Here is a 22506-nt window from a genome sequence, read left to right as displayed (position 1 = left end):
ATCCTTGTAAAAGCCACTTTACAGTAAAAGTAGATGAGGTCAGATGTGAAGAGATTTTATTCTTGCACAGTAAAACTCTTCTGACACATCATTTCTTCTTTTTTTGATTATCTGGGGAAGCAACTTGCTTTGGACGTGACACACTAATGTTTAGTATGTGTCATATTGTGATATCAAAAGCATTTAAAAATTGGAAATGGTAGCGTCAAACCTAGTGACCAGCATTCTGGAGAATTTACTTAGTTTGTGGTGTTCTTTAGTAAAGTGAGTCACAGCATTTCCTGATGTCTACCATTTGAAAATACAAAAATTACAGTAAAACAAAAAATTGGCAGTTGTGGGCAGTAATTTTTATGTCAAGTTTTCCTAGGCTGGTTCTTCATGTTTAGGTTTTTTTTATGCAGTTTTTTTAATCCAAAGGCAGAAGTGGATCATAAACAGAGAATATGTATAATAGAGTGTTCTCCTCTTATTGAATCCATTCCTGGCCTTGGCTTTAAAACCTGGATATACTAACCCGTCCTAAATTAAATCTAGGCTGCCAATGCACATTCAGGTTTTGATCAGGCTTTGTTCAGGACTTTGATGCAGTTTTTGAAGCTGAAACCAGGAGTGGATTAGAAAAAGAGAAGTGGAATTTCCCTTTACAATCCGCAGTTGACTTTGCCTTCAAGACAACCTGATCTAAATCTGAGCATGTACTGGCACCCATCAGCCATTACATTATAACTAAGAGAAAGGAAATAACATTGATTATCTGGTTATGATAAAAATGATGTTAACGGATGGGATATATTGGGTAGCAAGTGAACAGCCCGTGTATAGGAAATGGGGAAAATGGGTAAGGATCTAAACCAGTGTTTCCCAACCAGTGTGCCTCCAGCTGTTGCAAAACTACAATTCCCAGCATGCCCGCACAACCAAAGACTGTCCAGGCATGCTGGGAGTTGTAGTTTTGCAACAGCTGGAGGCACACTGGTTGGGAAACACTGATCTAAACGACTTTGACATGGGCCAAATTGTGTTGGTTAGACAACTGGGTCAGAGCATCTCCACAACGGTAGGTTTGTGTGGTATGCAGTGGTCAGTAGTTACAAAAAGTGGTCTAGGTGAAAACGGCTAGTGAACTGACAACACGGTCATGGACACCCAAGCTTTAGCAATGCATAGTGAGATCAAAGGCAAGTGTGTGTAGTCTGGTCCCACAGAACAGCTCCTGTTGCCCAAATGCTGAAAATGCAAGGGTTTTAGCGATATAAAGATGTCAGAAGACACAAGGCCTCACAGCTTGCTGCATATGGAGCTGCTTATCCACAGAAGTGTCAGATTGCCTATGCTGACCCCACTCCACAGCCAAAAGGGTGTACAATGGGTGCGTAAGCTTCAGAACTGGACAATGGAAGAAGTCGACCTGCTAATATCATGCCCTTCTCTGACTATGTGCGGAGGTCGGCTAGAATAGCAGCACGAGTTTAGTGTTTTGTTTTTGGAGCCGTGCTGGATCCGCCTCTCATCAGGTGCACTGGGTGGGGTCATTAGTTTAAATAGCACTCCATCCTAGTGCTCTGAGCGGATTATAGGAATCACTTTGGTCTTGGAAGCTAGGAAGGAAGGTTGTCTGTTCCAGCTCAGAAAGATGAGTGTGGTTTCTAGTTTTGTTGTTTGCGGTCTTGGTTGTTTTGTCATCTCTCCCATCCAGGTTCTGTGGAAGCAGTCTGCTCCTTTTTCCCCTCTTCACCATCTCAGGGAATTTAGGGTGTTTCAGCCCAGGCACGGGGACACATCATACCTACCACCAAGGTTTGCATGTGGACTGAGCAGTGCAGGGAGAGAGGTCAGGGATTAGCTAGGAGGTGACCGTTCCCCTGCCTCTCGCCTAGAGCCTGGTTGGTGGTTTATCTGTGAGTCTGAGTGCACGTCCGCCGTGACAGATAATCATTGAACAGCGTGAGTGCATACCTAGGAAGATGTCACCTGGATGCACTTAGGGTTCTTGCGATAACAAAATTTTGATTCGATTTCGATACCATAAAAAAGTATTGAGATACAATACGAAAAGACTCCAAAAAAGCAGCTTGCATTCCGCATTTAAAAATGGCGAATCGCGCAGTTTTAATTTTTAAGATTTAATTTTTTTTTTGTTCCGGCATTCACCGTATAAAAGTTTTTTTTTCCAATTTAAAAAGTTTGGACTTTTCGGATGTGGTGATATGTGATATGTTTATTTATTGTTTATATATTTTATATGTAAAATTGGGAAAGGGGGTGATTTATACTTAATATTTTTTTATTTTATTTAATAACTATTAGCCCCCTTAGAGGCTACAACATGGGATCTTTTCATCCCTTGTCCTATTCACCTTAATAGATCTCTATTAGGGTGAATAGGACCTCACACTCTTCCTGCTGCCCTGTGCATAGTACACACAGCAGCAGGGAGCTGACCAGGGCTTCAGTAGCGTCCTGGCTGCCATGGCAACCAATCGGAGCCCCAGCATTACACTGCTGGGGCTCTGATCAGAAGCTTCCACTGCCACCAATGAGGAGGGGAGGGGACCCTGTGGCCACTGCCACCAATGATTTTAATACTGGGAGGGGGACGGGGGGGACTGCATCACCAATGATTTTATTAGTGGGGGGGAACGGAACTGCGCCACCAATGTTTTTAATAGTGGGGAGGGGTGTGCACTGCGCCACCAATGATAATTGTCCTTTAATAAGGAGGCGGGTGACGGCAACATATAGCTTGGAGCTGCGATCAGCGGCAGTTAACCCATTAGGTGCTGCACCTGATGGGTTAACTGCCGCTGATTGCGGCTGTGTGATTCTGCTGCCTGCACCTGTATTTGTATTAAACGTTAACTTTCATTGGTGGTGCAGTGTGCCCGCCCCTCTCTTTTCTTATTTGCAGCAGCAGCACAGGGGGGAGGGAGAGTGACTCCTTCTCCCCTGAGCTGCTGAGAACACGAGAGCGCGGTCATGTTCTTAGTATCAATAAATGTCAAGTCCTGGTACAGTATTGATACCAGGACAAAAGTATCGATTAGGTATCGATATTTCGATACCCGCAACAACCCTAGATGCACTATGTGAGCTGGCAGAGGCAGTTTAATGCTCTGGGCAATCATCTGTTGGGAATCCTTAGATCCTGGCATGTGGTTGTTACATTGTTGAAGCCCACTTACATCACAACGATATTCATAGCCTCTTTCAGCTGGATATGGTGCCCTGCCACACTGTAAAAATTAAGGAGTGGTTTGAGGAACGTAACAAAGGATTCTTGGTGTCCACTTAGCCTCTGAATACCCCAGATTATAGTCCAATCAAACCTCCATGGGAAATATTGGAAAAACATGTCCAATCCATGGAGACTAGGGATGAGCAAACTTCATATTTTGAAGTTCGGGTTGGGGTATATGCTGAATTACGTTATGGATTCCATTACCACGGACCATAGCGCAATTCCATGATGGAATGCCTTTAGAGGCATTCCGTTATTCATACCGTCATAATAGAAGTCTATGGCCTGCATAATGGATCCGTCCCGTTTTCGTTATGCTGGAGTCATGGAATTGCGTTATGGTCCGTGGTAACGGAATCCATAACGCAATTTAGCATATTCCCGAACACGAACTCGGACTTCAAAATATAAAGTTTGCTCATCCCTAATGGAGACCCCATATTGCAACTTACAAGGCATAGAATCTGTTCTAGCCCTCTTAGTGCCAGATACCAGAGGACAACTTCAGAGGTGGTGAGGTAATGACATGGAGAAGGTTACTTTCTGTGCCTACATCATTTCTAGGAAAGGGCAGATATAACTATCCTAGCTTTGCCTACACCTATGCTATTTTTTATGAAGATGCATTTGTTGGATTTAGCAGTTATGTCATGCATTAATTTCTTTTTCCACAGGGGGTGTCATCAACTTATCTGTGCCCATTGTGCTGACAGCAACCGAAGAGGACAAGCAAAGACTCGATGGCTGCACAGCTTTTGCACTGGTTTATGAAGGAAGGCGAGTAGCCATTCTGCGTCATCCAGAGTTTTATGAGCACAGGAAAGAGGAGAGATGTGCCCGGCAATGGGGGACAACCTGTAAGGAGCACCCATATATTAAGGTCCGAATTAAATATTTAATCGTTGTTTCTTTTGATCGCCAGCATAACGCATTGGACAATTTATCGCTGTCATATACATGACATGAAATGCCTGGATATCTTTTGAGCAATATATCCCCTCCGGAAATAAGTTGCTTTAACCAGCAGAGGGTGCCCTTGCAGTATTTTTCATGCACCTTACCTGCATGACAGGCGATTAAATAACTCTTCAAGCTGACAAGGGAATGTACGGTATATATTTCATCATGTTAATTTGACTGGATCAAGTCAGGACATCAGTAGCTAATCGGCATACTGCTAAAGCATTTGTAGTTAAGAAATGTATGACCACAATGTTATAGATTTTAGAGGCACTTTTATGATATATGAAAAGCATACTGTTCTTTAAATATTTTAAAGCTTGTTTGACTGAAAAATATTTTTTCTCCTGTTTCTGTGGCTCAACGTGCACTTAGTTATGTTTTTTTTGCACAATGTTGTTGTAATTGTTTATAAAAGTTTAGGTACACTACAAAGTTTTTTTTTTAAACTGTTTTACAAATGCCCTAAATATAATTTGTAATATATATTTTTTTACTGTTTTACTAGAAAAACAGGCCTCTGAAGTTCGGGCCTTTCTATAGCACAAAGGGAATCCTTGCGTTGTAGCCATGTATGTGGGGTTGGATTCTAATTTCTGCAACGAGCACCTACTGGCAAAGCGCAGATCGCTGCACCCATCTGTGCCCACTCCACATAAACCTCTGCATAGCACATTGGTGCAGGATACCCCGCACTGATATGTTATGCCAGGCTTTAGTAGACCAAGGACAGGCAGGAGCAGCGACGTGCTATATGGAACGTCAGACTGTCCTCCCTCCACTATAGCCTGACTGTGTATGGACTCTGTATGCGTTTCAGTGAAAAGTGCTATTGAATAGCGTGAACTTTGAGGGCCTATTTAACTAGTAAACAAAAATAAAAAATAATCCATTTATAAGATATAGACAGTTTTTAAAAAATCTTTATAAAAGCTTAGGTACACTGCTTGTTTTATTCTTTTTATTATAATATTTAAAAATTCTGGATATGTCCTAAAAACTATTTAGTAATATACTTTATTAGGGCTGCAGCTAAGGATTGTTTGAACAATCGATTAGTTGTCGCTAATTTCATCGATTAATCGGGAAAAAACACCAAAATGACAAAAAAAAGGGGGGTTTATATGATTTTACTTAAAAAATTATGTTCAAAAGCCATATTAAAACAAATTTAGGAGTTACATAATTATAAAACATTTGCATTACAATGTAAAAAAGACAGGTTATGGGGGATCTGTGGATTCCACTGTTATGGGGGCGATCTGTGGATCACACTATATAGCATCTTATGCTATAAGTGCCATCCACAGATCCCCCCTCCCCATAACGGTGCCATCCACAGATCCCCCTCCCTATAATAGCCCTGGCCCTGCCGCTCACAGCAGTAGACTATTCTGGCAGTAACTTTTACTTCAACTTTAAATCAGCGCATCTTTATTACCTGACAATGAAGCTCCAGTAACAGGCAGAGCGGGCGGCAGTGTAACGTCACTCACGTGACGAGCAGGCGCGTCATGTGAGTAAGTGACGTTACGCTGCCCCGCTCTGCCTTTTGCTTGAGCTTCAATGTCGGGTAATAAGGATGCGCTGATTTAAAGTTGAAGTAAAAGTTACTGCCGGTTAAGGACCCGCAGGCATAGCACCTGACCGCCCGCATAGCAAGAAACGGCCGATTATTCGATAACTGGATTCGTTGACAATAAATCCAGTTATTGAATATTATCGATAACTTTGATTAATCGTTGCAGCCCTATACTTTATTAATGTGTTTTGCTTTTGTAATGGAGAAATAGCCATCTGAACTTGTCTTCTCCTGAGCGCGAAGCGGAAAGCTCTCCTGTAACGATGTGCTGCTATTCAGAGCTTTTAATACAATACAGGACCCTGCTCCGCATAGCACGTCTGTAAGTGGTGTACCAGGATTTAGCCAAGATCAGGGGGCACAGGCAGGAGCAGCAATCCATACACATGTCAGAGGTGTACAAATGTAGTGTTTTTACAGCACTTTGGAGAAGACGTTCAGATGCACCTTTCTCTATTAAAAAAGCAAAACACATAAAGTTTAGTACAATTTTTTTTTTTTTAGGACATTTCCAGTATTTAAATAAAGTTTGTTAAAAGTTTAGTTACTCTAAAAATACAACCCCAATTCCAAATAAAGTTGGGTCACTGTGTAAAATATAAATAAATGTGAATAAAAGTAGAATACAATGATTTGCAAATCTGATAGACCCATGTTTTATTCACAGTAGATCATAGAACACATATCAGATTGTATTTTACCATTTCATAAAACAAATTGACTAATTTAGAACTTGATGGCAGCAACTCTTCTCATAAAAGTTGGTGCAGGCCGTGCCTTATTTACCATTGTGTAGCATGCTATCTTATTTTAACAGCAGTCTGTAAATGTCTGGGAAGTGAGGAGACTAAATGCTGGAGTTTGGGGAATATTTTCCCATTGTTGTCTGATGTAGGATTCTCGCTGCTCAACAGTCCTGGGTCTTTTTTGCTGGAATTTTGTTAACATGGTGCACCAGATGTTTTCTGTTGGTAAACAGCTGGACTGCAGGTAGGCCAATTCAGCAACCGGACTCTCCTTCTGCAAAGCCATGAGGTTGTGATGGCTCCAGCATGTGGTTTAGTTTCTCTGAATGGGAGCATATGTTGATCTAAAACCTCAACATACTGTTCAGCATTGATAGTGCCTTTCCAGATGTGTAAGCTGCCCATGCCATAGGCACTAATGCGACTCCATGACATCAGAGATGCAGGCTTTTGAACTCTGGGCTGATGACAAGCCAGATTGTTCCTCTCCTCCTGAGTCTGCAGAACATTGTGTCCTGCAGACTCAAATTTTTAATTCATCTGACCGTTTTCCATTTTGCCTCAGTCCATTTTTTATATGAGCTTTGGCCTAGCCAAAATAGCAGTGTTTTTGGGTCATGTGGACATATGGTTTCTTCTTTGAATGATAAGACATTAACTTGCATTTGTGGATGGCATGGCAAACTGTGTTCACAGACCATGATTTCAGGAAGTGTTACTGAGCCCATGCAATAATTTCCAGCACAGAATCATGCCTGTTTTTAACGGAGTGCCGTCTGAGGGCTCGTAGCTCACAATCATCGGCCTTGTCCCTTGCACACATGGATTTCTCCCCATCATTTCTTCTAAAAGATTCTGCTTCTCTAACATGCTCTTTTTGTACCCAGTCATGTGACTTAGTAGCATGTTGCACCTCCAGCTGTTTTATTAGTACCACTTTTCCAGTCTTTTGTTACTCCTGTCACAACTTTTTTGTGTTGTCTTGCGAAGAAAAATTTGATTTGACCGCTTCGCTGAAGTTCCTCAAGAAATTAAATTTTGTCATGAATTGCTATAAATCAGGTATACCCAAGCCACTCTGCATTAATTGTACGATTTGACAGAGCGGCCGTGCTGCGAGTGTGTTGCGCCCATGCTACAATGAAGAACCCCACAGCCAATTAGCCCACATCTGCCTTTCATTTAATAATGAAGACCACACTGTATAGTCGGTCTTAATTGTTAATGGCCGCGTGGCACCTTTAATGCTCCTTTAAATAGAGGCTGTTGCTAGTATGGGGTTTGGCTAGTAAGGTAAGGGCACAATATGCATATTATTGCCTGCAATCTTATGCAGGTTATTTGACAGTAAACACTGAATAATAATCAGCTCTGGCATACATTGAAACATAGAATGTGTTGGCAGATAAGAACCATTTGGCCCATCTAGTCTGCCCAATATACTGAATACTATGAATAGCCCCTGGCCCTATCTTATATGAAGGATGGCCTTATGCCTATCCCATACATGCTTTTCTCTCCAGGACACAGGGCGTACCTGTACGCCCTGTGTATTTCTGATCACTGCCGCACAGCAATTCAGACCTGCGGTTTGCGGCTTTTACCTATTGCGGCGGCGGGCAGTGCCATCGGGTCCCCATGGGGCTGTGGGGGGGGACCCGATGGCATGGAAGGCAGCACGATGTCTATGGAAGGCATCGCACTGCCTTCCGGTGATGAGCCTGTGAGATCCAGCCCCCTGGATCTTACAGGCCCCGGAAGGTGTATGAGTAATGCACACGGTATTTCTCATACAGCCAATGCATTCCAATACAGAAGTATTGAAATGCATTGTAAAGGATTAGACCCCCAAAAGTTCAAGTCCCAAAGTGGGACAAAAAATTAAGTGAAAAAAAAGTTTTCCCCCAAAAAAATAAAGTTTCAAGTAAAAATAAACAAAAACGTCATTTTCCCCAAATAAAGTAAAAAAAAAATTGGTAAAAAAAAAAAAGTATACATATTAGGTATCGCAGCGTCCGTATCGACCGGCTCTATAAACATATCACATGACCTAACCCCTCAGATGAACACCGTAAAAGATAAAAAATAAAAACTGTGCTAAATAAACATTTTTTTTTTGTCACCTTACATCACAAAAAGTGGAATAGCAAGTGATCAAAAAGTCATATGCACCCAAAAATAGTGCCAATCAAACTGTCATCTCATCCTGCAAAAAATGGGTCCCTGCCTAAGGTAATCGCCCAAAAACTGAAAAAACTATGGCTCTCAGACTACGGAGACTCTAAAACATGTTTTTTTTTTTTTGCTTCAAAAATGATATTATTCTGTAAAACTTAAATAAATAAAAAAGTATACATATTAAGTATCGCCGCGTCCGTATTGACCGGTTCTATAAAAAATATCACATGACCTAACCCCTCAGATGAACACCGTAAAAAAATTTAAATAAAAACTGTGCTAAACCATTTTTACATATTGGGTATCGCCGCCTCCATGACAACCTGGTCTATAAAAAAAAAAAACACATGATCTAACCTGTCAGATGAATGTTGTGAATAACAAAAAATTTTATTAGTGCGAAAACAGCTATTTCATGTTATCTTGCCTCACAAAGTGTGGTATAGAGCAACCAAAAATCATATGTACCCTAAACAAGTACCAACAAAACTTCCACCCTATCCCATAGTTTCTGAAAATGGGGTCACTTTTTTGGAGTTTCTACTCTAGGGGTGCATCAGGGGGGCTTCAAATGGGACATGGTGTAAAAAAAAACAAAAAACTGTCCAGCACAATCTGCCTTCCAAAAACCATATGGCATTCCTTTCCTTCTACGCCCTACCGTGTGCCCGTACAGCGGTTTACAACCACATATGAGGTGTTTCTGTAAACTACAGAATCCGGGCAATAAATATTGAGTTTTGTTTGGCTGTTAACCCTTGCTTTGTTCTTGGATAAAATGGAAAATTTGCCCAAAAATTGAAATTCTGAAATTTAATCTCCATTTGCCAATAACTCTTGTGGAACACCTAAAGGGTTAACAAAGTTTTTAAAATCAGTTTTGAATACCCTGAGGGGTGTAGTTTCTTAGATGGGGTCACTTTTATAGAGCTTCTACTCTAGGGGTGCGTCAGGGGGGCTTCAAATGGGGCATGGTGTAATGGGGCATGGTGTAAAAAAAAAAAAAAGTCCAGCAAAACCTGCCTTCCAAAAACCGTATGGCATTCCTTTTCTTCTACGCCCTGCCGTGTGCCAGTACAGCAGTTTACGACCACATATAGGGTGTTTCTGTAAACTACAGAATTGGAGCCATAAATATTGAGTTTGGTTTGGCTGTTAACCCTTGCTTTGTAACTGAAAAAAAAATTATTAAAATGGAAAATCTGCCAAAAAAGTGAAATTTTGAAATTGTATCTCTATTTTCCATTATTTCTTGTGGAACACCTAAAGGGTTAACAAAGTTTGTAAAACCAGTTTTGAATACCTTGAGGGGTGTAGTTTCTAGAATGGGGTCATTTTTGGGTGGTTTCTATTATGTAAGCCTCGCAAAGTGACTTCAGACCTGAACTGATTCCTAAAAATTGCGTTTTTGAAAATGTCTGTCTGAAAAATTTCAAGATTTGCTTCTAAACTTCTAAGCCTTGTAACATCCCCTAAAAATAAAATATCATTCCCAAAATGATCTAAACTTGAAGTAGACATATGGGGAATGTAAAGTAATAACTATTTTTGGAGGTATTACTATGTATTATAGAAGTAGAGAAATTGAAACTTGGAAATTTGAAATTTTCTACAAATTTTTGCTAAATTTAGTATTTTTTATAAATAAAAACAAATTTTTTTTTTACTTCATTTTACCAGTGTCATGAAGTACAATATGTGACGAAAAAACCATCTCAGAATAGCCTGGATAAGTTAAAGCGTTTTAAAGTTATCACGACTTAAAGTGACACTGGTCAGATTTGCAAAAAATGGCCTGGTCCTTAAGGTGAAATAAGGCTGTGTCCTTAAGGAATTAAATTCCTTCACTGTATTTGCAGCTACCACTTCTGCAGGAAGGCTATTCCATGCATCCACTACTCTCTCAGGAAAGTAATACTTCCTGATATTACTTTTAAACCTTTGCCCCTCTAATTTAAAACTATGTGCTCTTGTAGCAGATTTTCTTCTTTTAAATATTCTCTCCTCTTACCTTTGTTGATTCCCTTTATGTATTTAAAAGTTTCTATCATATCCCCTCTGTCTCGTCTTTCTTCCAAGCTATACATGTTAAGGTCCTTTAATCTTTCCTGGTAAGTTTTATCCTGCAATCCATGTGCCAGTTTAGTACTGAGCACAATACTCCAAATGAGGTATCGCTAGTGCTCTGTAGAGCGGCATGAGCACCTCTCCCTATACACCCAAGCATTCTGCTAGCATTTCCTGCTGCTCTGTGACATTGTCTGCCTACCTTTTAAGTCTCCTGAAATAATGACCCCAGAATCCCTTTCCTCAGATACTGAGGTTAGGACTGTATCACTGATTTTATATTCTGCTCTGGGGTTTTTACGCCCCAGGTGTATTATCTTGCAATTAACAACATGACATTTTAGTTGCCAGATTTTTGACCATTCCTCTAGTTTTCCTAAATCCTTTTCCATTTGGTGTATGCCTCCAGGAACATCAACCCTGTTACAAATCTTTGTGTCATCAGCAAAAAAGACACGCCTTACCATTGAGGCCTTCTGCAATTTCGCTGATAAAGATATTAAACAATATGGATCCCAGAACAGATCCCTGAGGTACCCCCTGGTAACAAGACCCATGGTCTGAATATACTCCATTGACTACAACCCTCTGTTGCCTGTCACTCAGCCACTGCCTAATCCATTCAACAATATGGGAGTCCAAGATCAAAGACTGCATTTATTGATAAGCCTTCTATGTGGGACAGTATCAAAAGCCTTACTAAAGTCTAGATAAGCCTACTGCACCGCCGCCATCTATTATTTTAGTCACCCAATCAAAAAAAATCAACAAGATTAGTTTGACATGATCTCCCTGAAGTAAACCCATGCTGTTTTTCATCTTTAAATCCATAGGATTTTAGATGTTCCACAATCCTCTCCTTAAGTATAGTTTCCATTAATTTCCCCACTATTGATGTCAGGCTTACTGGCCTGTAGTTGCCCGATTTCTCCCCACTACCTTTCTTGGGAATGGGAACAACATTTGCTAATTTCCAATACCCACTTCTCCAACCCCAGCGCTCTCCTGCCCTACAGGTGGGAGCCCTTCTTCTGCCTTCTACTTTTTCCTCCTTTTCCACATCATCTAATTTTGATGAGAATATGTCATCAGGAACATCCATCTCTGCATCTTTCTGACTTTTCTAGGAAGTAAAGCCAGCAAAAGATGAGTGGTCATTTTTAAGACCTGTCCCCCCTATGGGGTGCAGACTGGATGGTATTGGTTGGCAACGAGGGATGAGGGTTTCATAGGGCTATCTGCAGATTGGCTGGCTGCATGGCATTATGGGTGATCTTGCATATTCGGGCTTGTCTACTCAACACATTTTAGGAAAACCTGTATACTAACCCTAGCAATCAAAGAGTGGTTCAAGAGTGGTCCTCTGGGAGTAACATACAGCACACAAGAGTGATGAGATCAGGTATTATCTTTTAAGCTTGTGACCTGATGACTAAAGAGTTCCTGTTAACCCTTATCTGGCTGATAATAAGTAGAAAATACTATCCATAATTCCAGTGGGAAGAGCAGCTCTGGGCCCTAAAAGTCTGCTTTAATTAAGTGATACACTGTACAGACTAAGAGGGCATTCTATGGGCGTTTGATTCTGATGGCGTGGTGTTAGCAAATTAAATGCAAATTTAAGTACAAATTAAAGGGGTTGTCCCATTTCAATGATCACTGTTTAATCTGCTAATGATATAACAGTGATCATTTTTGTAAATACAATGTATTAGCCAATTCCCTTCCTTTTTGATAAAATCCTTCCCCTCCTACCTCTGTGTTGTCATGTGTCTCCCCTAGATACGGCCAACTCTCCCTGCCGAATGCAGGCGCCGCGCCGCGCCTGCGCAGATTAACCACATCATCCAGTGGCCGGCCTCTCCTCTCTTTCATGAACGCGCACAGCCGGCCGTTCATTTCCTTCTGCTGCTTCTGACACAGAGCCACGCATGCTCTGTTTACACTGCAGACTTGGGAGAGAGGGAGGAGGGGCTGGAGAGGAGTCAGATTACACTCAGCTCTGCCGGGTAGTGAAGGAACGTGCTCAGCGTCCTCCAGCTCTGTCCCTGATCAGACCTCACTATGTGCTCTGTCCCTCTGTCCCTGATCAGACCTCACTGTGTGCTCTGTCCCTCTGTCCCTGATCAGACCTCACTATGTGTTCTGTCCCTCTGTCCCTGATCAGACCTCACTATGTGCTCTGTCCCTGATCAGACCTCACTATGTGTTCTGTCCCTCTGTCCCTGATCAGACCTCACTATGTGTTCTGTCCCTCTGTCCCTGATCAGACCTCACTATGTGTTCTGTCCCTCTGTCCCTGATCAGACCTCACTATGTGTTCTGTCCCTGATCAGACCTCACTATGTGTTCTGTCCCTCTGTCCCTGATCAGACCTCACTATGTGTTCTGTCCCTCTGTCCCTGATCAGACCTCACTATGTGTTCTGTCCCCTTGTCAGGTCACATAACAGCTGGCCCCACTGCTTCTCTGATAAGGTGGCCCCTGCTTTGCACTTCCTGACATTAGCATGGGCTGATGTCCAACTGCCCCACACAAGCTGCTAGTTGTATGAAATATAATGCAATGTGGCCCCAAGAGAAGTCAACAGGGCCACACTGCACCTCCACATGCCTCTGCTTTCATTGTGACAAGTTCTAGGGGAGAATACTGCTGGATAGAAGTGTCCTATAGTTGCACAATATGGCGGCACTTCTGTATCATAGTGCCATATAATGGCACCATATGGCAGCACACAGAGAACAGAACTTCAATAGAAGTCTATGGGGCTATACACTACCTCTGCATGCCTTGCATTATGGACTGTTCTAGGAGAGAATACTTCTGAATTATAGCTCAATATAAAACCATATGGCGGCACAAAGAGTACTTGAGACTTTACAAAGCAAGAATTTCCCATCCCCCATTCTGCTTTCTCTACACTGATAAATGCCCCGCCATCTCTCTGGTAAAAAAATGCCCCGCCATCTCTCTGGTAAAAAAATGCCCCGCCATCTCTCTGGTAAAAAAAATGCCCCGCCATCTCTCTGGTAAAAAAAATGCCCCGCCATCTCTCTGGTAGAAAAATGCCCGCCATCTCTCTGGTAGAAAAATGCCCGCCATCTCTCTGGTAAAAAAATGCCCCGCCATCTCTCTGGTAAAAAAATGCCCCGCCATCTCTCTGGTAAAAAAATGCCCCGCCATCTCTCTGGTAAAAAAAATGCCCCGCCATCTCTCTGTTATGTTCCAATAGAAGTCTATGGGGCTATACACTACCTCTGCATGCTTCTAATTGCATTATGGACTGTTCTAGAAGAGAATCCTTCTGAATTATGGTGCAATATAAAACCATATGGCGGCACAAAGAGTGTACTTGAGAATTTACAAAGCAAGAATTTACCATTCCCCCTTCTGCTTTCTCTATACAGATAAATTCCTCGCCATCTCTCCGTTAGGGCTCATCTACATGAATGTGTGTTGGCCGTTCCATGCATTGGGGACCGTAAATTGTGGTATCCTATGTGCGGGCAACATCCGTGCAGCTGCCGCAGACGGATCCCAGACCCATTCACTTGAATGGATCCGTGATCAGTCCGTTCTAGTAGTGCAAGCACGACTTTTTTGCAATGCGTAGGCACGGCCAGAAACCCCACAGAAGCACTCTGAGGAGCTTCCGTGGGGTTTCGCTCAGTGCACCGCATCTCCCGGATTGCGGACCCATTGAAGTGAATGGGTCCGTGATGCGGGGCGCACAGACAGATGTAGCTGAGCTCTATATAAAGAGGTTCAGGGAAGAGAGGTGTAGCAGAGCTGATTCCCCAGCAGGGGGAGGGGCCTCAGACACTGCAGGATGCCAGACTGTGAGTCATACTTTTCACATGAACGAGCACACAGGACTCAGCTCTCAGTGTGATGTCATAAGGAGGTGTGGCCGCCTTCACTCTAGCTACCTAAGCCCGCCCAGCCTTATCTGCAGAAAAGCAGGAAGTTACCAGCAGAGTGACTGCAGCTTAGGCTGATTTAGCAAAGTGGGAAAACCCCTTTAAATGACTACGGTACATTAGAAAATATGGCTATTTTTATCTAATTGGTGAAATAGAAAAATGAATATGCTGGGTACAGAAACCAGTTGGTGCTTTTATTTTCCCATGCGCTCTGGAAAATTGACATGTGATCTCATGGTTTTTTCATTGCACTAGTTTTCATAGAGAATTGTGGATTTTTCTTTTGGTTTGCTGCAGATGGTGATGGAGAGTGGAGAATGGTTGGTGGGCGGAGACCTGCAAGTCCTCGACCGCATTTATTGGGGTGATGGATTAGATCAGTACAGGCTTACTCCAGCTGAACTGAAGCAAAAGTTTAAAGATCTGAATGCGGGTAAGTTTATGGTCTTTTTGCCTGTTATTTTATACAGTGCCAAGTAAAAGACAGAAACATGTTTGAAATTTTAAAATGATTATCCCCGTTCTTTTGAATACAATAAAATATATAATGGCTTGTAATGATGTCCATCCTGACTGAAATATACTTACGTTTTACCTTTCGTTAATCATTATTTTATGCATATGTGACCACTTCAACAAAAAGGAATTTTTGCAAAGTCTTAGCTTTTTCCACTACTTTAAGAACTCTGTTTCTCATCAGTTTTGTAAAATGCGATTGATGTTTTACTGGTGAAATCTACTTTTTCTTTATCAGTATGCTCTCTTACAGGCTAGAATCCGCTTTACCATTTTGTGTAGCGTGAAAATTGCATTGAAAGCCTCTTGGTGATGATTTTCCAACTTTCACACTTCTTGCAAATGTCTCCTCTGCTTCCATAAAGCTTTACTGGTCCCTCTGCTACTAAACATTTGCCTGTAGCTAATTTCACATGTTCTTAACTAACAATGTGAATTGCATATACGGACTATAGTTGTTGTGTGTTGTTGTTTTTTATTTTTTTATTTTTTTTTATTAAATGAGAGTTGATGCTTACAGAAATGAGTTATATGTTTAATTGTGAAGACCGAAATCTATTGAAACCTCTTTGAGGCAACCACTCAAAACTGCAGTAAAAAATCTAGTGGATGGTCATCTCAAAGAAAAGGCCACTGTAGCAACATTTTTAATCTAGTCTACATGGAGTGGTCTTGTCAAAGAGATTGTATTTTGGAGAGAGTTTGCAGTACATTATACCTCATAATGGCCCCTATTCTTCCAAGTTACATTACAGGGAAAGGTTCGATAACTGAATCAGGAATTTACTGTGCTCAAACTTTAAATATGTTATCCATGTTTTAAAGAGTTTAATCCTTAAAGGGGTTGGCCACTTTCTGCCTACTGTGCACCAATGTGTATGTAAGATGATCATATGACACTTACTGATATAGCCATTGTTGATTTTCTGTGCCGTTTGCTATATTTCATAAGTCGTGCCCCCTTGTTGGGCAAATCTTCTGTACTGTCCACACATGAGATCTGTCCATATGATGGCGACTGATGGAGGGTCATGTGACCAGGCAAAAATAACTTCAGACACATCACTCAGCCTTCTCCACTCAAATACACCACATCTACCATCTGCACTTGAGAATTGGAGAGTTTAGTGCAGGTGTAGTGTATTTTAATGGAGTAGACTGAGTGATCTGCCTGGTCATTTTATGGACAAGACTGCTGTGTGGACAGCACAAAAGACTTGGCCAACACGAGAGATTACCTTTTGAAATATAGAAAATGGTGTAGATTATCAACAAAGACTATTAGTAATTGCCATTTAATCATCTTACAAACACATTGATCAACATTAGCCGGAAAGATCCTCACCTAATATTGATGACCTACCACAGGCATGGCCAACCTGTGGCTCTCTAGCTGTTGTAAAACTACAACTCCCACTATGCCTTGTTGTAGTTTTGCAGCTGGAGAGCCTCAGGTTGGCCATCCCTGGCCTATTGTATGGATAGGCCATCAGTTTTTTTTTAACCTGGATAGTGTGTTTAAGCCCATTGATCTATTAACTTGGGAAAACAGTAGCTTAACACTTTCCCTTCCAAGGACATATGTCATAGTCCTTGCTACTGATGGATGTATCTCAGCCTGCATCAGAACAAGAAATATGAGCAAGGTTTTGTTTTAAAGCCTAAGCCGGTCCCATTGAGAGTTGAATGTACCTGCAGCTCTCACTCCCGAACTGATTTCTAAAAGCTGCATCTATGACTGTATGTCAGCTAGCACTGCAATCCTGATCGTCTTTTAAGCCGTAGATTCCTAGCTTTAAAAGACATGACTTGAGATATACCAAATTTAAGCAGCTTCTGCTCGCTGTGGTCTCAGTGTGGCGGATGAGAGATCATCTTCTTGCTGTATAACTGCACGTGACCTCGGGGAGGGGGGAGGGGGGATGTTATGTGCATCTGGCCCCCCCCCCCCCCCCCCCAAAAAAAAAAATCATTCAGACATTCAGAGAGCATGCTTACCCTGTGCTTGTCACATGGTTGGGGTCTTTATTTATTTTTTCCCCCAGAAAGAGTGAGAAGGTGAGCTCATGCTCATCTAATTGCATGTTTAGGCTGTTTATTGACACCATGACCCAGACTTTTACCAGCATCTGGATCACACAAGTCAAATAGGTCACTCCAAACACTCGCATGACACACAAAGTACAAACGTCAATAAAGTTTACATTTCACACTGTCCTTATGCATCTGCGTTATTAGGTAATGGCTGTGTAACTTGTTCAGATTTGATCGTCCTGCCTAGTTATTAAAATATAATGAGGTTACATATAGTTGTATTGGGTGGCAGCGCGTATGTGTGTGTCCACCATTTCATTCAAACAGGAAACACAAAAGCCCCAATCTTTAGAGTAAAATATGCAAACTAATTTTCTAGCCATACCTGTTACATGCTACAGTAATGGTGATAACGATCACTAGAGAGAATATTAATATATTGCTGACAGTTTAAAACGTTTTTTGTCAATGACTCACGATAAACGATTGTTTTCGATTACCATAGTCAAAAGAAAAAAAAAAACCAAAAACAGTATTCAACCTCTTCTCGGACAGGTGTGTTAGTTTTTTTTTTTTTTGTTCCCGTGTATTTTTTCTGGTGCTTTTATTGAATAACATAACATTGATCCACTTTGGAAACCACAGACATAGGCCGTTCCGCAAAATGGGGTTCCGTGATCCGTTTTTGTTTCCGTGTGTGTCTTCCTTTATTTTTGGAGGATCTCCAGACATGAAGGAAAGTAAAAAAAAGGACCGTTTATATTTTTTTGACGGACTTAAATCACGGACGCGGATGACAAACGGTGCATTTGCCGAGTTTTCAACGGACCCATTGAAAGTCAATGGGTCTGCAGAAAATCACGAAAAACGGAACAACGGACACGGAATGAAACAACTGTCGTGTGCATGAGGCCATAGTGAAAATTAAACTCCAGTTTGTTTTTGTAAAACAGAAGAGAATATAAGGCATATTCCGTCACAGCAAACTGGGGAGAAAGATTGGTATATAAAAACCAAGTAAAAGACATTCAACGTTATAAAAGAGACCTTAAAGAAGTAACAAACTAAAATTGAAAACCTTAAGCCAGCCACATGTCCATCCGTCCAAGAGCCAAGAACAATAGTGTCTCTCATGCTATGTTCATATCCATATACCAGTTGGTATACAGTACTGATTGGTTAGTGTCAGCGACACCCCTACCCCAAACTGGTAATAACCATCTAGACCTTTATTGCAAGTGGCTAGCAATTAATTCATACATTCTAGCAGGAATAATAAAGGAATAGCACATCACTAAGTCATAAGAATGGATGATCTGGAATTGTTATGACATGGAGAATGCAAGTAATTAGTAAAACAAACGTCAAGAGAGGTTTCTCTGTAAGTGCTTGATTGGCGGGGGTCTTGGCTGCTCTGGATCCTGCTGATCATGATCATGGGGACTCTGTATTCCCCTGTCTGAATGTTGCAGAAGTCACGTATGTGTGCTACTGTTCAATTCAACTCTATGGGACTGCCGGAGACTGCAGAGTACATGTGTTTGGCTATCTCCTGCGGTTCCATATAGTTGTACTGGGTGGCAGAGGGCATGTGTGTCCGCCATTGTATTCAAACAGGAAACTCCAAAACCTCCATTCTCATGATTGGTAGGCGCCCCAACAGTCGTCCCCGGCTGAAAGACACTTATCTCCTATCCTGTGTACAGGGAATACGTGTGTACAGGGAATAACAACATTGTTTTAACTGTAAAACCTTGATCCAGGAAAAATCCTCTGAATTTTTCAAGACAGCACCTTGATATATCGACTTTTCACTTGCAACTAACACTTTTCTTTAATGTGACCTTTGGATCTGCTTTATTAGGGAATGGCTGTGTAACTTGTTCAGATTTGATCGTCCTGCCTAGTTATTAAAATATAAAACTATTTTTGGTGATTTGGGAGAGCATGGCAGTGATGTGTGTGTGCTCCAAATCGGCTCATTTCAAGCGAATGATACAGAACAGAGCTCAGCAACAGTATTCTGCACATAATGTGAATACGGTACAGCTTTCCGCACAACCTTATACAAAGGTCGGTCAAGCCTTCAATAGTAACAGACAGAGTACAATCGAGGGCACAATTCTGTGGTTAAGAGAATCATCCAGTATTCATAAAAGGTAAATCGTTCTAGTTTATGGAATGTTCTTAGAGAGCCCGTCACCTCTTCTATGCTGCGCTCGCAGAAGGCACTGTAGTATAGTGACAAACCCACTGATTTCAGCAGGCGGTCACTTCTGGGCTAGCATGCAGTGCTGTGTTCCACACAGGGCGATTTATTATACTTATTAGATTTTCAATGTAAAATATAGATTAAAAAACTCCAACACCTCAACTGCACGTGGTCCGTGTCAGCCTGAGTTTTGCCCAGAATGGCCTCTCCTGCTGTGCACTCCTATTAAATTAGTGTTCCTTAATAGGATATGGGAAGATTTTAGGTTTTAGAAACGGTTCAGGTATATTTAGGTCTTAAAGTAGTTGGCCACTTTCTGGCTACTATGTGTATGTAAGATGACCAGATGGTACTTACTGATGTGCCGTTTGCTGCATACAGGTCATATCCATAAGATGGCCACTGATGGAGCGTGATATGACCAGGTAACTGCATGGGTGTGTGGTGCGTGGTGTTTCCTGCATTCAAACACACTGTACCAGCACTAAACTCACAATTCTGCAAGTGCATATGGTAGGTGCAGTGTATTTGAACAGAGAAGACATCATATGGAAGTGATTTGCCTGGTCACATGATGCTCCATCAGCGGCCATTTTATGGACAGGACCTCTGACTCGGAGCTCCTGACTCTTCGCTGACAGGTGATGTCTGGGAGAGAGAAGGAATGGGTACTGTGAATTACTGTGCCTTGATCCTTTTATTCTTCCAGGAGAGAAGCCTCCACCACAAGTGTCTGGCAGTGATTTCTCCTCTCATACACACTGTGCCGAACAGAGGATGTATGTGTATGCTGGAGTCAGCCAAATGAGTGTTTCACCCCCAAAAAAGCTGTTTATTGAAGCTGTATAGGCACCTCAAGAAATGCATTTCAACGATGCTGACACGCCTATTATTTTCCTTGTCTTTAGACTTTTTTTTTTTTTTTTAATGTTCCTGAAGTGTTCTACAAGATGAGAGAAATGGGAAAACTTGAGTTGACCTTGCTGCACTAAATATTACAATGCTGTATTGTGTGGCTGTAAATGAAACCTTTTACCACATCATTAGAAACGTTCCTATCATTTCTGCCTTGCACCCATGATGCTGTATGAATGATATCTCCTGTAGTTGTGTTTCTAGCTTTGTTTATCATACCAAAAATATCTGTCAAGTTGAGAACTTAGCCGGCGCCTGTTATTGTTTTTACCAGCCTGGTATACATTTTCTGGTTTGTAAATTCTACGTGCAAGAAAAAAAAAAAGATTTAATATGTCACTTAGTGCGTGCTATTATATTTTCATCAGGAGTCTCCACGCTTTATTAATCACAAACTCCAAAACACTTTACAAGCTCAGATTTCACAAACTTTCTGTTTCCGGGTATTTGTGGCCCAGACTAATTAACAGAAAAACCTAACAAAAAACGAAAGTGTTTAGTATTTTTATTTTTTTTTCTGTTCAGTAGTCTGATGGGTTTTACCAGATGTTTTCTGTAAGATTACTGTGATTACACTAATGTCAGTGTGTGGAATATTATTAGTGTAGCAGAAATTCCTTTTTTTTTTTTTTTTTTTTTTTTCCTTATTTTGGAAAAGCCCTTTAAAAGCCCTTCTGGGAACCCCTCTAACTGACTCACCCCTAATGTAAAAGTGACAGCTGTTGTGGCCTCCTCGCTTGGTAAAAATTTAGAAAAATCTTACATAAAACCTTAACCTTTATGCTTTCTGAAAGCCTTACCTAATTAATAATTTTCCTCTTGGTTTTGCACAAATTCATTTGAGTGGGGATCCCCTTTAAAGCACATGGAGCATTGACTTGCCTTTTCCTAAGATTTGGAACTACAAGCCCATTTGAAATGTATATTTTGTATGATTAAAAATAATTTTTTTGTGGTAGCTGTTTTTTTTGTAAAAATTACTATATAGAAGATAGAGGTGAAATCGAAGGAACACACTTTTGGCTTTCTGCCTGCGTATCAAATTATAATGCGCCCTTGCTTTCAGAATGTACTGTTGCTAATACAAACATTTTATAGTTCAGCTGTAAAATTTGCAAAAAGTGATGTTGAACATGTGGTCTAATAAGAAGAACATGTGTCGGTATGTGGTTTGCTTCTTAAACACTGACATTCTTCATCACTTACTTTGTTAGGCTAGCTGTCCATTTTCATTGTTAGGCTGTCTGTCCATTTACCTTATTCTGTCACTCTTTGAATGGCAGATTTATATTTATATACCGTGCAGTCAAAGTTGGAATTTTCGCTAACTCTTCAGAATTTCCATGCCCGCCTCAAGTGGTACTGAGGAGAATGAAGGCTACACCAGAGATTAGATTACCTAATTCAGAAGTACATATTAAGGCCTCTTGCACATGACCGTATGGCTTTTTCAGTATTTTGCGGTCCACAAAAAATACAGATGACGTCCGTGTGCATTCCGTTTTTTGCGGAACGGAACAGTTGGCCCTTGATAGAATAGTACTATCCTTGTCCGTTATGCGGACAATACTAGGACATGTTCTATCTTTGAACGGAATGGAAAAAACGTAAATATGGAAACGGAAGGCATAAGGAGTACCTTCAGTTTTTTTGTGGATTCATACGGAATGCAAAAAACCGAAATGTAAACTGAGGCCTAATGGCCCATCCACACGTTCGTAAGTGTTCTGCGGATCCGCAAAACACGGACACTGGCAATGTGCGGTCCGCAATTTGCGGACCGCACATTGCCGGCACTATAATAGAAAATGCCTAATCTTGTCCGGACAATAATAGGACATGTTCTATTTTTTTTTTTTCCGGAAACGGAAGCACGGATGCGGAAGTGCGGATCCGCAAATGCGGATGCGGACAGCACATTCCTGCACCATTGAAAATGAATGGATCTGCACCCGTTCCGCTAAATTGCGGAACCATTTTGCGGACGTGTGAATGGACCCTAACTGTGTTTTTGTGATTGCGTGGCACTTTTTGCAGCAGCACTGAATGAGATACTCTTTGGTATCACCCTGAAATGGAAATTTCAATGTTTTGGGTAATTAAGTTAATTTTTTTAACTTTTTTTTTTTTTT

General features: G+C 41.3%; 1 protein-coding gene across 1 annotated transcript in view; it reads left to right on the top strand.

Moving 5' to 3' along the window:
* PAPSS1 (3'-phosphoadenosine 5'-phosphosulfate synthase 1) overlaps positions 1 to 22506 on the top strand; it is a 128776-nt gene that overhangs the window by 64326 nt on the left and 41944 nt on the right. Inside the window, exons 8-9 of the mRNA XM_044301101.1 lie at positions 3916 to 4121; positions 14995 to 15130. Of these exons, the coding sequence (XP_044157036.1) occupies positions 3916 to 4121; positions 14995 to 15130 (342 nt within the window). The remainder of the gene's footprint in view (positions 1 to 3915; positions 4122 to 14994; positions 15131 to 22506) is intronic.

This window comes from Bufo gargarizans, chromosome 1 (assembly GCF_014858855.1).
Source record: "Bufo gargarizans isolate SCDJY-AF-19 chromosome 1, ASM1485885v1, whole genome shotgun sequence".
NCBI classification, from domain to species: Eukaryota; Metazoa; Chordata; class Amphibia; order Anura; family Bufonidae; genus Bufo; species Bufo gargarizans.
Note: the sequence above shows the minus strand (reverse complement) of the source record. Positions and strands in the feature narration are given on the sequence as shown.